A 16,793-nucleotide genomic window follows, 5' to 3' on the forward strand; every position below is an offset into this window, starting at 1 on the left:
GACAAGTACTCGATGGTCGCGATATAGTCATTTCATACATCTCACGTAGAACAAGCCGCGATATATCGAGTATATTCGATATATCGCCCACCCCTACATTATACAAACTTTCAATCTTTATACAGACCTACAATTTAAACTACCTCTCCTTCTACTACAGAGTTCAGTCAAACTACACAGTTCACCAAGATCTTGTACTATTACTATTACTCTCTACAATTCTACCTTTTCATCTGAATTTCTACAGTGTTACACAACATTGTATCACTTCATACTATTCTACTCTTTTCAACCAATTTCAACACTTTTAAGATGTATCTTTTATGGCCTTTTCAAACTTTATAGTATAGAGACAGCTGAAGAGTGACAGGAATGTGAGGGGGAGAGAGAGTGTAAGAGACAGGGAAAAGACATGCAGAAAAAGGGCAGCAGGTGGGCCGCTGGGGCCGGCGGCAGCAGAGGGCACCCACACCGCACTTTCCGCAGGAAATGCAGTTTTCTAGTTAAACTTATTATTCTTACGCCCTTTTTTTGGTTCGCTACTCCTCCCAGAGTTTTTGTCGCACATACACAAAACGGGTATCAAAACGTGCGGCTTGGCCGGGACATGTGTGCTATGTCTTTTCTAAGAGTGTCAGCAAACAGTTTTGCCAAGAATCGCCAAAAACGAAGCCAAAAAATGAATGGGTGTGTATTGCGAGAACTTTCCAGAGCTAGAGTGAGTGATGTCATCGCTAGAGTGGACAGGGAGAGAAAAAGTCGTTGAAAAATAAATTTGTAAACTGCGACTGTGGCCGCAAATGCACAGCTACAGACATAATTATCCCCTCAAACGTAGGAAAATTAGAGGCGGTCGCAGTGATAACACTGTTGAAGCTGTCTCTGTTAGTTTTGGCTCCCTACACGCTAATTGATTGACTACTCCCCCCCACAGCCTCATATACTCCCATATTAAAAAAGCGGGAAATTTTCTGGAGGAAGGCAGAAGTAACGTTTCTCTCTCTTGCTCCTAAGGGCACATTTCTTCATTTATCGACACAAAACGACTATGTAGACGATCAGGAAGGGCACACGATGCTCCCTGGATAACATGCTAATGCTAACATGCTAATGCTAACTGCTAGCACGTAAACGCTAGCTGCTCCTAAATAAACATGGTAAAAATTACTATTTGAGGTGTGCTTTTTGAATACAGACCCCCGGCAACAGCCCACTCGTAACTCTCAAAATTTCTGCGGGAATTTTCTAGTACTGAATTTGCTGAGCAGTGTCAGTAATAATGTATGGGGGCGACGGGCCCAGAGTCAGGCACACTCAATATTTCTTTAGAAATGTTCTAGTTATTGTTATTATCATTACTTTAGCATCAATACTTTTGAAAAGCCTAATCTCAAATGTAAAATAATCAAACCGCAAACCAGAGTTACAATATGTTATGGCACAATAACACACACATGTACAATGCAAAAGCACAATATTTCTTTCATTTTGCCTGAGAGGTGGCAATAAGACAATGTGTGAATAACATTTTCTGTACCTGTTGGCTGGTCTGAGACCTCTGCACGTTCTCTGGGTAGCTTTTCCACCAGGAACATGAGCAGGGAGCGGATCTCTGGCTCATTGCTGTACAGAAACGTCTGGTAGCCTATTTCTCCTTTATAACCAATGTCCTGGAAACCAACAGTCTTACATATTAGGAATACTACAGGAGTAAACTAAACAGAACATGCGTTAATGGAGTCACATCTGAATTTTGCCCACAACTATGTGTTTTGAAAATGTATTGTTAATTGCCTAGAGCTACTTGCTAGTGAATGTCTGCATGCACAAATGAACACGAGATAAAAAAAAATGACGAAAGACTATATTTTAACATTTCACTGAATGATTAAAAAAAAATCCTGACTCAAGGTCTACTTAGTGTCTTATTTGAGGACTAACCACATATCATGGTCTTCCTCTGTGGATGTAGTTTGTCAACAGATAATAAAAAGCAAATGTTATTTGTTAACCATCCATTCTACAGAAAATACACTGTTAATGATTGTTCTTTATTTTTACTTCAAACACTGAATAGGATGACTAACTCCACTAATCCTAAATAAGTGTGGGTCATAATTCAAAGAGGTAATTCTTACCTGACATGCCTGTGCCAGGCTCATGCCCACTCTGAAGCGAGCAGACATGCCTGGAGGAAGGGAAGTGGGCAGTGCACTTCCCAGGCCAGGATCAATCACACGGATACACCTGACCACAGCCTCCACTATCAGCTCACTGCTGAACAGTTTCACACTGTCAGTCTCCTCACTCACCACTCTGTGGGTCAAAAATCAATTATTATTAATAACAATGGGCATTTTTTTTATTCAGAAATACTACACCATATTCACTGGGTACTATTTGACCATTTTAAAAAAAACAAATAAGGGATTCTTTACAATACTGTCTGTGTGCAGTAGATGTGGAGTAGTGCAGTACACATCACAGCTGAGCACACAGTGCTGCATGTATGCCTGTAAGTTGTATCTAGTTTGTGATATATATTGCTGGGAAGGTAATAAATATAATATTCAGTACAACTTTGATATAACCCCAACCCTGACAACTGTCATACATGCTTATTACATCAGTTTGCTGCGTTAGTGGGGTAGCTAGTTACTTCTAGTTTTTGTCAGTAACGTAGCAGACTAAAGGTGAGCATCAGCGCATATCTTCTAATTCATCCGGCAGAATGAGCTGTAGCTCAGCAGACAACAATGGTGTGGTGATTTTACTTGAAGAGACTATAACTGTAATGTAGTAAGTAAGTATTCACACTAAACTTTTTTGTACAGGACTTGCAGTCTGGTACATAGACAAAATACAGACTATAGTTGTTATTTCACACATGTAGCACACAATAGGAGACTCTCTGTGTCAGACGAATTCTCACATGTTGACTGAACTTTACAAATTGAGTCTCAAAATTTCAACACAGTTCTCTGACACAGTCAAAAACTAATTGAAAACATTGCAGCGCAACGAGTCCATGCTAGCTAAACACTTAGCTAGCATGGACTCGCCGTGTTTAGATCCTGCCCTGTGTAGATCATTATACGGTCATGCGCATGCACGCTGTTAACAATACCATTGGCTGTAGAGTGTGACAATCTGTCGTCAGCCAACACTTTTTTTTCCCTCTTCGAATCTACATCTCTTAAGTGGCCTCTGTGAAGTCTTTAATCCATGCGTATTGTTGTGGAGAAGTCAAAAGTCACTGGTGAGGTCAGGAAGGAACAAAGTGTTCAGGAGCCTCTGATGTCTTATGCTGTATTATTTATTGACGCTTGGCCAAGGAGAAAGAGAGAGGCTCTCAAAGTACATCCTAAGGCAAGGCAAGGCAAGTTTATTTGTATAGCACAATTCGTACACAAGGTAATTTATAGTGCTTTACAGAGGCAAGGAAAAACATTAGACGTTAAGACAAGCAATAGAAAGTGCTTGAGTCGGTCTCACATTCTGCCCAACTTGTGCTGGTGGATAAACTTTAAACCCAAAGATCACACCCCAAATACTACACGCCCCAGAATTAGTCAAAGAGAATGTCTTTACCCTTGGAGATGTTATTGTCAACACATTCTAGTCTGGAGACACAGACTGTTTACGTTGTTTGGAACATCAACAGCAAGCTATCTATTATGTCTAGGAAGGCAGCAACATGCCTCTTCGACCCTGGCCACCACAGTGTTGAGATATGGTGACACCTAGTCTAAGACTTTTGTAACCTAAGGATAGAAAATTCCATAACACGTATATGTATTAGCTACACTACTCATCTCTTGACGCAGCAGTAAATCATGAGTTCCTGTTAATATTGAAATATTTTGTATTTTGATAAACACAAAAAGTTCAAGAGTTCAATTCATTGAATTAATGGTTTGGAATAAAGTTGGACCATCAATCTCATAGCACAATGGAGGATTTATCAATACACTTGTTGTACACTTGTTGTGAAGACTTCAGCTCTAAAGAAGCTGTCCTCTCTGACTCTTCTGTGCATCCTCAGAATAGTGAAACAACTACTCAATGTCCATAAACGGTCAGTAGTCTACAAACAAGGAAATCTGTTTACCCTTAAACGGGACTCACACAGGAGGCGTAACAGCAGCGGAACGGCAGCGGAATGGTCCTTTGCCCGGCGTCAACTCACACCTGACGCGTATCAGCCGCGGAACGGCAGCAGAGCGAGCGACCGTATTCACGCGAGATCACGCGAGAATCCTGGACATACCCGAGACCCCGTGATAAACAGTGTATAAAGAAAACAACAACAAACAGCTGACTTTGCTTCTCCGACGTGGAGGAGATTATAAAAAGCATCTGTTGTGTCACAAATGATTGTGTGTTGTTCCACTTCAACAATTAGTCTCTCGTTGAGACCCTTTGATCGATCTTTGATCACCTGGTGCCACCGGTCATGACGTAACGTTGATGTGAAGTTGTAAAAAGCTACATGAACTGCGTATTGTGTTTTATTTTGAAAGGGGGCGGAAGTTTATTACGTTGATTCTGTGTCGGATTTCCTGTCTGGTGCACAGTGCTCTGTTGAAATTTACGAGGTTTAGCAGCAGCTCGCGGCAAAAATAGAAATGCTACGGAAAGCTCGCGCCGTGGCGCGGAGAGCCGCTTCTGGGACGCTTCTGAGCCACGCCCTGTGCGAGTGCTCTCATTGACTAGACTGGCTTCTATTTGCTACAGTGACCGTGGCGGTGCTGTTCCGCTTCCGCTCCGCATCCGGTGTGAGTTGGCCTTTAGTGGTCTGACGTTGTTATCTGACTCTGTAGAGCAGGGGTAGTCAATTGTGATTTCAGGAGGTCTGGATAGAGAGAAAAATTGCTAATGTTCAGGTCTGCAGCATCATCATGTTTAAGTTGCATTATAATTTAGTTATATGTTACAATGATTTTATATACATTAAAGTAGCATTGTCTTTGTATCAACATCTGCAACAAAGTAACAAAGCTGTAATTCAACGTCATGGCATTTTCAGTGCAACTCTGGAGAGCTACATACAATAGCCTAATAAATATATCAAATAAGTAAGAAAAGAAAAAAAAAAGTCAAATCAAAATAAATTTGACATTCAACTGAGAATTCTAAATAAAAAGTACTTTCATAATAATTGTTCTGCCCTCTGGTGAAAGTTGTGATCTGCCCTTTAATTAATTCATGTTATGTTAAAAAAGAAAAAAAAAAAAGAAAATACTATTTACAGCTAAAAAAAAGGTGATATTACGTTGCTTACATCGTTTCATGGTATGCTCTTATTTTGAAGGCGTCTAAGAAATACGCTAGGTATTATGGGACAGAAGAGTTAAGCTCTGACGAACGATGAAAGTTTTCCTAGCGTCTTAAACTCTGTCTTGACACCCTCGTAAGCAATGGCTGTAAGTTTTGGTCATTCAGCACCTTAAAGCACAAGTTTGACTGTCTTAGATGTGTTTTCTGTTTCAGGAGAAAAGTTTGTTTTTTGTATATCTGTTTTGATAGCAGTAAATGACTTTGTTAGCATTAATGCTAATCGAGAAGCATTTTAGTCTATTGTGTTAGTGTGTTAATAAGAGATTTTCTCTCTTTTGTTTACAGTTTTACTCAGAGTGTTTCACCTGTAATGTTTGGAAATAAAGGAGCAAGGCACTCGCTTCCTGGCTCGTGAAAAATGAGTTTGGCTTGCTGTTTACCTATGTTTACATACTGGACGTATAACACATAGTGAGAACAGTACAATAATAATAAAATAAGAATAATAATAATAATATAATAATATAATAATAATAATAATAAAGAGAGAAAAGAAGAAGAAGAAGAAGAAGATGAAGAACAAGAACAACAACAACAACAACAACAACAACAACAAGTTATTGGTTGACTTGGCTGTAGGGGTGGGCGATATATCGAATATACTCGATATATCGCGGCTTGTTCTACGTGAGATGTATGAAATTACTATATCGCGACCATCGACCATTCTCTGGAGTTTTGCCTGTGTCCCTCACTCCTGGTGCTCCTCACAGCTGCCAGTCTAGTCAATGAGAACACTCACACAGGGCGCGCCGCGGAGCGTCTCAGAAGTGTCTCCCTGCGCCATGGCGCGAGCATTCCGTAGCATTTCTATTTCTGACGCGAGCCTCTGCTAAACCTCGTAAATTTCAACAGAGCAGATCGCACCAGACAGGAAATCCAAGACAGAATCAACACAATAAACTTCCGCCCCCTTTCAAAATAAAACAATACGCAGTTCATGCTGCTTATCACAACTTCACATCAACGTTACGTCATGACAGGTGGCACCAGTTTAGCAGTCAATCAATCAAAGGGTCTCAACATGGACGATGAGTGACTATTTGTTGAAGTGGAACAACACACAATCATTTATGACACAACAGATGCTTTTTTTACAACAACAACAACAACAACAAGTTATTGGTTGACTTGGCTGTAGGGGTGGGCGATATATCGAATATACTCGATATATCGCGGCTTGTTCTACGTGAGATGTATGAAATTACTATATCGCGACCATCGACCATTCTCTGGAGTTTTGCCTGTGTCCCTCACTCCTGGTGCTCCTCACAGCTGCCAGTCTAGTCAATGAGAACACTCACACAGGGCGCGCCGCGGAGCGTCTCAGAAGTGTCTCCCTGCGCCATGGCGCGAGCATTCCGTAGCATTTCTATTTCTGACGCGAGCCTCTGCTAAACCTCGTAAATTTCAACAGAGCAGATCGCACCAGACAGGAAATCCAAGACAGAATCAACACAATAAACTTCCGCCCCCTTTCAAAATAAAACAATACGCAGTTCATGCTGCTTATCACAACTTCACATCAACGTTACGTCATGACAGGTGGCACCAGTTTAGCAGTCAATCAATCAAAGGGTCTCAACATGGACGATGAGTGACTATTTGTTGAAGTGGAACAACACACAATCATTTATGACACAACAGATGCTTTTTATAATCTCTTCCACGTCGGAGAAGCAAAGTCAGCTGTTTGTTGTTGTTTTCTTTATACACAGTTTCGAGTATCGCGGGGTCTCACGTACGTCCAGGATTCTCACGTGATCTCGCATGAATACGGCTGGCTCCCTCCGCTGCCAAGATTAGCCAGGTGTGAGCTGACGCAGGGCAGAGGACGCAACTAAAACGCAGTGTAGCCGTTACTAATCTAATAGAAGGGTCTACTTGAATCATCATACTGATGTTATTTTTTGCATCAAAGGGTTGAATTTAACATTCATAGTGATTTACAGGAGAAATAAAAATATCGAGATATATGTCGTGTATCGCGATATAGCTTAAAAATATCAAGATATTGGTTATAGGCCATATCGTGCAGCCCTACTTGGCTGCAATCTTCTGGATTAAAGGCCGGTTTTCGGTGTCAACCTTCCCCGACCACAGTCCGCCTATTAGTGACCTGTGTTGTAGAGGCTTCTGCATTATGTACCTGTTGTGTCTATGGAGCGATACAGTTCTAGTCTCTGATGCAATGGGGAAAACTGCATTTTTACCGCAGCACCTGATTTGGTCTAAATTGGCCCCATACGGGGGTAACATAAAACTGTTAAGTCCATGCCAGCTCAAACGCATATGTTCATTCAAGTGAAGCAGGAAAATACCAATTACTAATACATTCTTAGATTTTTGTATATTGTTCAAAGATTCGACTTTTCATTTTCATTCACAATAGTTCAGCTAATATTATTTTAAATGAAAAAGCATTACATTTGAAACAAATACAAAATAGGTGCATCTTGACCAGTGTTCTCAGACCCACTCAAGGTTTAGAGACTCAACTTCTATTGAATTGTATTGCCAATTTATTCCCACGCTGCTGCTCAGTCATGTAAAGTTGACACCTTTAGTTTCTATCAGTTAGGTTTGTGGTCATTTTGAGACTCCGTTTTTCCCAACATGTAAGAACACGTCTGACAGAGAGAATCTCCTGTTGTGTGCTACATGTGTGCAACAACTCCAGTTTGGAGTTGGAATATATTAGTGAAAACAGCTTCATTCTTATGGCAGCAGTATAACGTCTCTCCCTCTTCTCTGGAAAGTGAGTTATGAGGAAAAAAAACGGACAAATTCAAACAAAATAGTTAATCTAAGAATTATTTCCCTCTCTTCTATTTCTAGACTGTCTTTCTAGTTTAGGACTGCAGCTATAGAATATATTTCTGTCGAGTATTCTATCGATTAATTGAGTAATCGTATAAAATTATTATTCTTATTGCTTTGCTGCGTTTGCTCATTTTTGCTGTTTTTGGTCCCAGCGTCTGCCATTCTGTACATCAATACTGTCCACACCATAGACATATATACATAGACGCCGCATTGAGCGCTGAATCGTACCTCGACGTCGCTGCCATATACAGGGAAATGCAAGGAAATGGACTGAACTTCATAAAGCGCCTTTCTACAAAGTTCTTTAAGTTAATGCCTCTTAAACACCCATTCACACACACACTAATATATCTGAGAAACAAACAGGCACCAAAAACAACGTATGTAACTTTTAAAGTGATGATTAATGTTTACTCCTTATGTAAGCACCAAACCAACGTATGTATTTTTCTAATGCTGAGTGTTTACAGCTACTAATGTGTGTAACACTGTTACTGTGATGATAAATCTTGAAATATTTATATTTAACATTTAATCTGTGTCTATAATAACCAGATCCTGAAATGTAGATGTGACATGAGGGTTTTCTGAATAAAGAGCACTAACGTGTACATTACATGTGAATATATATACATATATACATACATACATATATACCGTCTATATTATATATATTATATATATATATTATATATATTATATAATATATATATATATATATACACACACACACATATACATGATATATATATTATTATATATTATCATTATATTATATATATATATATATATCTATATATATAATCTCATATATATATAAAAACGTGAGTTTATGTAATCGACTTACTCGAGGTACTTGAGGAATCGTTGCAGCCCTATTCTAGTTTAATAATCTTAATTAGTATTACTGGCAACACCTGTGCCTTTTATTTCATGTCAGAATGGTTGCTTATGTGTGTGTTTGATCTGTTAATTGCACTACGAGTGTTTCGGGGCCGAGGCCACAAACAAAATCTTGTTTAGGGCCACCAAAAGCCTAGGGCCGGCACTGGACCGACTGTATAGTTAATAAGAATACCGTCCAGTCCATCAATATCGGATGTTTTTACTCCCAATCATCCAATATTGGTCGGTCTATATGTTGTCTGTTAACGATACTCAATTCAATTCACAACTGTGCCTTAAACAACTCACATACTTCTGCGATCATATGATGGGCTGACGTTCACTGGTTACATGGATGGTTTCGCCAAACTTCACGTTAGTCAGTTTACACGTCATTTCAATAAGTTAGCATAATAAACAGGAGTTATTTAACTCAACATTCTTTTGATACTTACGTGCCGACTTGTTTGAGGGCATGAATCAAAATTTTGTCAACTTCTTCCATCGCTTGGTTTTTCTGAAGATATGGCTTCTAGATAACAGACAGGATTATTCGGTGATACCGAGGTTATTGAAAAACTTTGAGTTAGCAAACATTAGTGCGGGTTTCCCATGGATGAAAGGGGGCAAGAGAACTCGCTTCCATTTCTGTTAGCTAACTTAGAATTAGCTGCCAACAGCTACTTCGTTACTAAGGCTGACAAACTCTCCTCCAGTACACTTGACGCCACTTGCTACAAATAAGCTTTAGTTGTAATGGAAGATTCGTTTTCCCCACAAACTGAACCTGACCGGAACTGTCTGCTACAAATGTAACAAGTCTGACATTTCTATGTCTTGTTCGATGTGGAAATGAAGTAATTTCGGGACAGAACGGCAGTGTTTCTGGGAGTTAGAGTTTCATCCCGATTTACTGTCGTCGAAAACAAATGGGAAATGAGCAACCCAAGAAATACACTTCCCAGCATGCACCAAAAAAACAGTCTCATGACCGAAACGGGGCCCCAAGAGATGCTGGCTGCAGTCCTCCACTGTCAGGCCCGGAAATGAACGGCATACATTTCAAAATAAAACTGCAGATTCGTGAATGCACTTCCGGTTGAATCGTTTTCCTCACAAATTAATTAATTAGTAAACAATGACAAAAAATCTTTCAATTCCCGGTCTATTGTTGTATTATTGTTTTTTATAGTAAAGTTTTGTTTGGTCGTGCACATTTTCTCTTAAGCTATATATATATATATATATACTAATATATATATATATATATATATATATATATATATATATTATATATATATATATATAAGCCAACATTCATAAGATGTCTAGGCCTATACATTTTATTGTGTTATATACAGAGTACTTCACTGCCTTTTCATCATCATTTAATTTGACTTTATGCACTGCTCTTTTTCTATTTTCGTTTCAATTAGTTTTTTTTGTATTATTCTGTATTTTTTTCTTAACCACCATAAATTTCATGTTTGGTTCTATGTCTATGCTAATTATATTCTGTGTGCTGCTAGAACACCCAAGGACCACAAAATACTACCCTAACTCTTGAAATCTACAGTATAATCATCTAATCATCTAAGTCAAATTATTAAGTGATCATGCCACACACACACACACACACACCACACACATCTTTTCTTTGGTCCCTTATTCTTCGCAGAACTTCCACATGTCCTCAGAGTTGTAAATGTGAACTTTAACTCCAGGATTGCTTCCTTTTGATGCTCCTCCACTTCTTTTGTCCACAAACCTCCCATATTCACAGAGCAGCCTCTGCCTGTTCCTCTCCCCCATGCCCCGAACATCAGACAGGTCCACTCTGGCACTCTGCTGTTTGTTGACCTCAACCCACTCTGCTAACTTTCTGCAATTATGAGAATGCGATCTTCAACCGAGACAGACAGAAAGAAAGATGTCTATACCATAGCTGCCAAACCAACAGTATGACCATAGATACTGTGAACAAAGCTTACGCTTCCACTGGTGTGTCCACATCGGAAGGTCTGACCTCTGCCTGCTGCTCTCTTCCTGAATATATAAATAAGCAAATTATCAGTTGAATATTCAAAACACAAGCTCCAAAAAGAAAACAAAAAAGAAAAGATTCCATCAGTGCCCTCCTCTAATAGGCCTACCTGATCATATTAGAGAGCTCACAAATGTTAATTTTTTAAATCCAATCATGCATTATCTAGACACTTTATTTACCTATATACCTGAAACAAAAAGAAACTCAGACAGAACTCAAACAAAATAAAAATCTGACTCATAATGTCAATCCACCTCCTTTTGGCACCTCACCTCACAGAGAGCTTTAGATGCATCTATCCATGTAGGGTGAACAGCTTTCCATGGCTCAAACAATAGAAATAAAAAAAAATTCTTTGTACATTCAGGTCAAATAACAATCTTTGCAGTCTCACCTTCCAAGGTCAAAATTTTCCATAAGGATGATACACCACCTATAAAAGAGGTGCTGGCTTATAATCTCCAAACTTTGAGACCTCTGTTAAAATGAAGGATTATCTGGCTGTACACCTCCACAGTTTGTCCGGTGAGAACAATGAAATAGATGGTGACCACTCTCTGTTCTTCTGATTGTTTATCAAGAAATGGAACATGTACATGGTAGGTATGTGTGGTAACTGCAAAAACAATAGGAAAAAGTATATGAACAAATATGAAATTTTAAACATCTGAAATAGTAATGAATAAACACAGTATGATATGAATAAACAGTGTGATAATTACGTATATGATGATGAAGTGAGACAGGTGATAAAACACACAGAAACACCACACGTGAAAAAATTTAACAAACAAATTACAGTACTCACTTCTTATGGACGCACACAGAATATGAAAAGAAAAATACACCATCAAAATCCGAAAATGAGTGATAAATCCTGAACTCGAATGAAAAGAAGTGCCAGCAGCGTCTCCCGTAACCGCAAGTGAAAGAGGCAGGAACAAAAAAAAAGATTCCTGCAAAAGGTCACTTCAATTAAGGCACTTAATTGCTGAACTGTCATTGGTCCAGGCAGTCATGGGGGCGCATGCACCTGAATGGTGCATGATCTACGTAAGTTGACCTTCTGAACAGGCTGCCCCCCATTTTGTGGAGCAAAAAATTGAATCAGTTCAAGGTCAGCCAGAAGAATCTTGTGGGATTGCGGAGGTCTGATAAGCAGTGCCACTGGTCTTGTATGACTTTGTCCTTTACTTGGATCTGAGCTGTCCGTATCGACCATCAACACCAGGAAATGACAGCATCACCTTTTCCAACTGGCCCATGGCACGTGGGGCTGCTGGTCAACTATAAGGACAATTGAACCAACAGTTAGATCGTCCCTTTCCTGTTGCCATTTGGAACGGGTTTGGAGAGAGGGCAGTGTTACCGGATGAAGTGGATCCAGAATTGGTCCAGCCAAAGCTTGGCACTGTTTTCCAATCTGCGGACGACTGAGGGCTCTGTATCTGAGTAGATGACCTGGTGGTGTGAATGGGTCAGGCCGGCCCTCAGCACAACACATGTTGGGAGGAGTGATCGGATCTGGGTCTGCAACATCAGATGAGTGTTGTACCCAGGGGTTTGGAGTTGACGATGCTTTCGACCTCAATGAGTATGGTCTCAAGGACTTCCTCTGTGACAGTCTGAGATCCCACGCGTGGTGTTATGGGCGGACTTGATGGTACGGATCTCACGCTCCCAGGAACCTCCAAAGTGTGGAGCATGGGAGGATGAATTGGAAATGAATCTGTTGGACTTGCAAGTTGGTGACTGTAGAGATGGGGTGAGTGGTTGAATGCCTCTTTGAGTTCTGAGTTGCCACCCTTAGTTGTTTCCTTGGTCGGATAGTAGCTCATATGGCTTTCCCCTTCTTGCGATGAAGCGACGGAGTCCCATCAGGAGAATGAGTCAGTGTCCATACTAGCTAAACAGATCAAGATGCACGGCATGGGTGGTCAGGCATTTGAACACTATGCCCCATCGGTTTCTCTGTTCGCCCGCCAATCTTGATGAGATATGTCCGAAACAATCCAACCTGGGAAATAGAATGCTGGGGTGATTAAGTCGTAGCTGGAGGGTGGAAGGTCGGCCATTTTAGAATGACTGGGTTGCTGCGCCATTTTCTGCATTCTGGACAGGTGTATTGGTGTTTACGAAACAGCCTCTCTGCACGAAGAATCCAGAAGAAACGTCTGCGTTAGCTCGGCAAAGACTCTCTTCAGGTCCTGGATGGGCAAGTCTCTCGTCAAGTCCTTGATTATCAGCTTGGTTTATGGATGTGAGGTCAAGCACGACTGGAGGCAGAGTGTCTTGGCAGAGGGATCACATCTGCGGAGCCGCCCTCCCACGCGGATCAAAAGAGTATTTTTGGTCATACTCTGAGCCAGTGAGTAGTCTGCTGTTGGTTGGCACTGATTCTGAGATGCCCCGAAGAAGTCAAATTCCTCTGGGAAGCAGTCCTCTGTTACCCTCCTGAATAGGGCCAGTTCAGCTTCTTGTTATCCTCTGCTGTTGGATTTGAGGCTGTTAAACCCGCCCATGACGTGCTCGAACTGAAGCCTTCACGGCAGCTCACTGAAGTTGCTTGCAGGTGCGATATCAGGAAGCAGGGTCAGATGGCAAAGAGATGTGTCCACAGAAGGTGACTTTACGAAGTTCCGCTGTCGAATCATCAGATGAGGAGATGTCTGATGGCGGGCGACAAATGCGTCATCTAGTGTGCAGCATTAGTCCATGACTCCAGCGTTGTGTGCCAAGGAACTGTTGATAAATTCAATCCCGTGTTATGTCAGCAGCGTTGGGGTTTTGTCTCTTGAGTTGACATACCGCCAGACACTGCCTCAAGTCCATCCCGGAATGTCTGCCACTCTGGCCCAACGAATACCTTATAGCGGAAAGACTGTGCTGCAGCCGTGAGGACTGTGGGTTAGAGTCAAGTCCAATAGTGATTGCTCGCGCGATGGAGAGGGTTAGCTCTCATCAGGACAGCCAGCAAGCGGGGCACCCGACGTAGCAGCACAGAGTTTTAGACCTCGGATGGATGATGACGAACTGGAGCCACTTCGGGATCTTGCTGCTAGGAACGCTACTGGACAACCCTGCATGATCCACTGTCCGGAGGTAGGCTACGGCTCCATATGCTTTCTCTGATGCATCTGAAAAGATATGAATTACTCTGAGTTGCAGGTTGAAGAAGTCGGTTCTCTGGGCCATATAACAATCTGGGAAGTTGAGATGGCCAGGAGTTGATGCAGTTCGCTCTCCCATGCATGCCATGCTGGAGATGTCAGTTGGTAGTGGGGTCATCCATCTTTGGCTTACTCAGAGGCGCTGCACCATATTTTGGCTCGGGTGGTGGTAAGGGATGAGCAGTCCAAGGGGGTTCGTACTGTCCTGGCCAAGGACTCGATAGATGTTTGCATAGGTGGGCTCAGATGCTCAGTGTGGCGTAGCTGGTAGGTGATGGTGTCAGAAGTCCACAGTGCCTAGTAGTCCTAGGCGTCGCTCTGGGTGGGTCAGTACCATCTGGAATAGCCAGAGTTCGCTCTATTGATTTCAATTCTGGAGTGCAGATGACTGATGATGGCGGCACATTTGGTAGCCCACTGGCGTATAACTCGACCCGCCTGTGAGGAAGAAGTTGCGCAGCTGTTTGTGACAATTTGCTCTGCTGTCTGATACGGAGTGAAGCTCTTGCAGGAGGATTGCGACATAAAGAGTGTCTCCACTGCATGCACGAGTTTCCTTCACTGGGCTGCTGTGTGAATCCAAGACCTGCTCTGCTAGTGCGAATGTGCACAGCAGGGGACTCAATGTGTGCAAATGGCAGCACCTTGCCATTCCATAAAACATCAGGTGATGTGCTGCGAGCTGTGTCACGCCAGAGGATCGAAGGAACGTTGTCCTCGGCAAAGAGGCGGACCTGGTGAAAACATTCCTTTGATATCCTGCTGACTGCATGGGAATATTCTCTTGAAACGGAGAGCAGCACACCGAGCCAGAGTGATCCAGGGTGAGTCCTGGAAGAAGTGTTCATTCAAGCTGATCCTGATGTGGTGAATGAACATTGACACGATGCTAGTCCTTCCGTTATGTCGACCATATGATGAGGTACTGTACCAGGCCAGCTGACCTGGCCTTGTGGATTCAGTGAGGTGAGTTTTTCTTGATGTAACCAGCATCCAAACAACTTCTTAATCTCCTGTTTGTAGGTTTTCTCTTTAGCAGGATTCTTAGATAGTGCGTTTTTCAGTCCCACGCAGAAGCCCAGCAACCGACTCCTTAGGTGCCTGAGGGGGGGGGGACATTTCCTCTTTCCATACAGGGGGGGTAAGCCATATCGCCGAATGCCTCTACTTCCATCTGATATTTTTCTCTTCAGCATCCTGACTGCTGCTGTGTCTTGCTTAGACCGTTATGATGGCCTTCTCATTTCTGATACGGCAGGACATCCAATCTGCCACAGTCTGGTCACGATCTGAGGAGTTCAGCGGTGGAGTCAAGGTGTTGGTAAGCAAGCAACTGAGGGTGGAAGGCCTGGTGCTTAATACTTTGGCTAGGACCTTGAATGTCCCAACAAGTAGTGTCCTTGAAGTGCCGCTGGCCCCTGGAAGGTCCTAAGTGCACAGGCTCGACGGACTGAGGAGATGAGGTAGTCCTGAGGCCAATGAGCAGCACGGTTGTGCTTGTTGGGAATGAGTGGAGGGGCAGACCTCTGAGATGACGGTACACTTCTGGCAGATGTCGCGGGATGAGAATGTTTGGAAAGCCCGAGATATGGCAGTGATTGCCCCATGTTCCTGAACCGTTTCTGAGGGTGAAAGCGCGGAGGATCAGAGAGGACTGACTAACTGCCTGGAACTGTACTGATTGTCTTGACGAATCGTTTCTGAGGGCAAGGTCCTCACTTGAAACCCTGAAGGCCCAATCATGAGCAGCACTTGGAGAGGATGGTGCGCTCTGACCCATCATCCAGAATGGGATATGTTTCAATCCTCCTTTTCCCATTGTAGTAGTAGCCTTTACAACCATCTTCAGCAGCACACAACTAGTCCTCCCTGAGGGATCAGGTAGTACGTCAACTGGCTGTCTAGTGTCCTGGGCTGGGCCTTTTGGTCTATAGGTACTGATGCATTTAACCATCATGTAGTAATTCAATTGACACTCCTGGTTTTGCATTGCTGACATTTGCTTTGAGATAGCACTGTGCTTGCTTAATGCTCTCTTCCACATCTCCAGCACCGTTTATTAGGTCTTGATCCAACTGCTTTCTGTTCTTTCGATTTCTTGAATTCTGAGAACTGATTGAAATGTAATGCTGAATATCATACAGAAGGGGCAATACTTCTTGGGCTTCATCTGGGATTTTGCTCTGGGGGCCTGGTTGTGTAGAAGATTCTGGTTCCTTGGCTGGGGTTCGCATCCAAGCAACACGTGGTGTGGAATGAGCTGCAGACTTTGGTTGACCTTGACACCCTCTCTGGCGGTCAGACGCAAATTTGAGATGTCGGGAGGATATATCTGTACCATCATCATCTTGGATTTGGACCTCAACTCCAACCAATCAGAGAAATCCAGCAAAGTCGGGATTGGGGTGCGAATGTGGAATGTGAAGCGCTTGAATGTGCTCTCATGGTCATGTTGGCAGTTGGCCAGGAAGGCGTGAGATGGGGACCCCCGCACTCCAGCTCCGTTCTCCCTTCTGTTCCCCAGT

At 42.3% G+C, this 16,793-nt stretch overlaps 1 protein-coding gene across 2 annotated transcripts in view; it reads right to left on the reverse strand.

Annotated features, from left to right (window-relative positions):
- Positions 1-10,072, reverse strand: part of LOC113744801 (coiled-coil domain-containing protein 22-like) — a 26,898-nt gene extending 16,826 nt beyond the window's left edge. The window contains exons 1-3 of one of the 2 annotated variants that reach the window (XM_027275748.1): positions 9,507-10,072; positions 2,139-2,316; positions 1,538-1,670 (exon numbers count right to left, since the gene is read on the reverse strand). In XM_027275748.1, the coding sequence (XP_027131549.1) occupies positions 1,538-1,670; positions 2,139-2,316; positions 9,507-9,556 (361 nt within the window). In that variant the 5' untranslated portion in view covers positions 9,557-10,072. The remainder of the gene's footprint in view (positions 1-1,537; positions 1,671-2,138; positions 2,317-9,506) is intronic. The other variant, XM_027275747.1, reaches the window with a different exon arrangement.
- Positions 10,073-16,793: the final 6,721 nt, after the last annotated feature.

The sequence above is a fragment of the Larimichthys crocea genome, unplaced genomic scaffold, assembly GCF_000972845.2.
Source record: "Larimichthys crocea isolate SSNF unplaced genomic scaffold, L_crocea_2.0 scaffold205, whole genome shotgun sequence".
Lineage (NCBI taxonomy): Eukaryota > Metazoa > Chordata > Actinopteri > Sciaenidae > Larimichthys > Larimichthys crocea.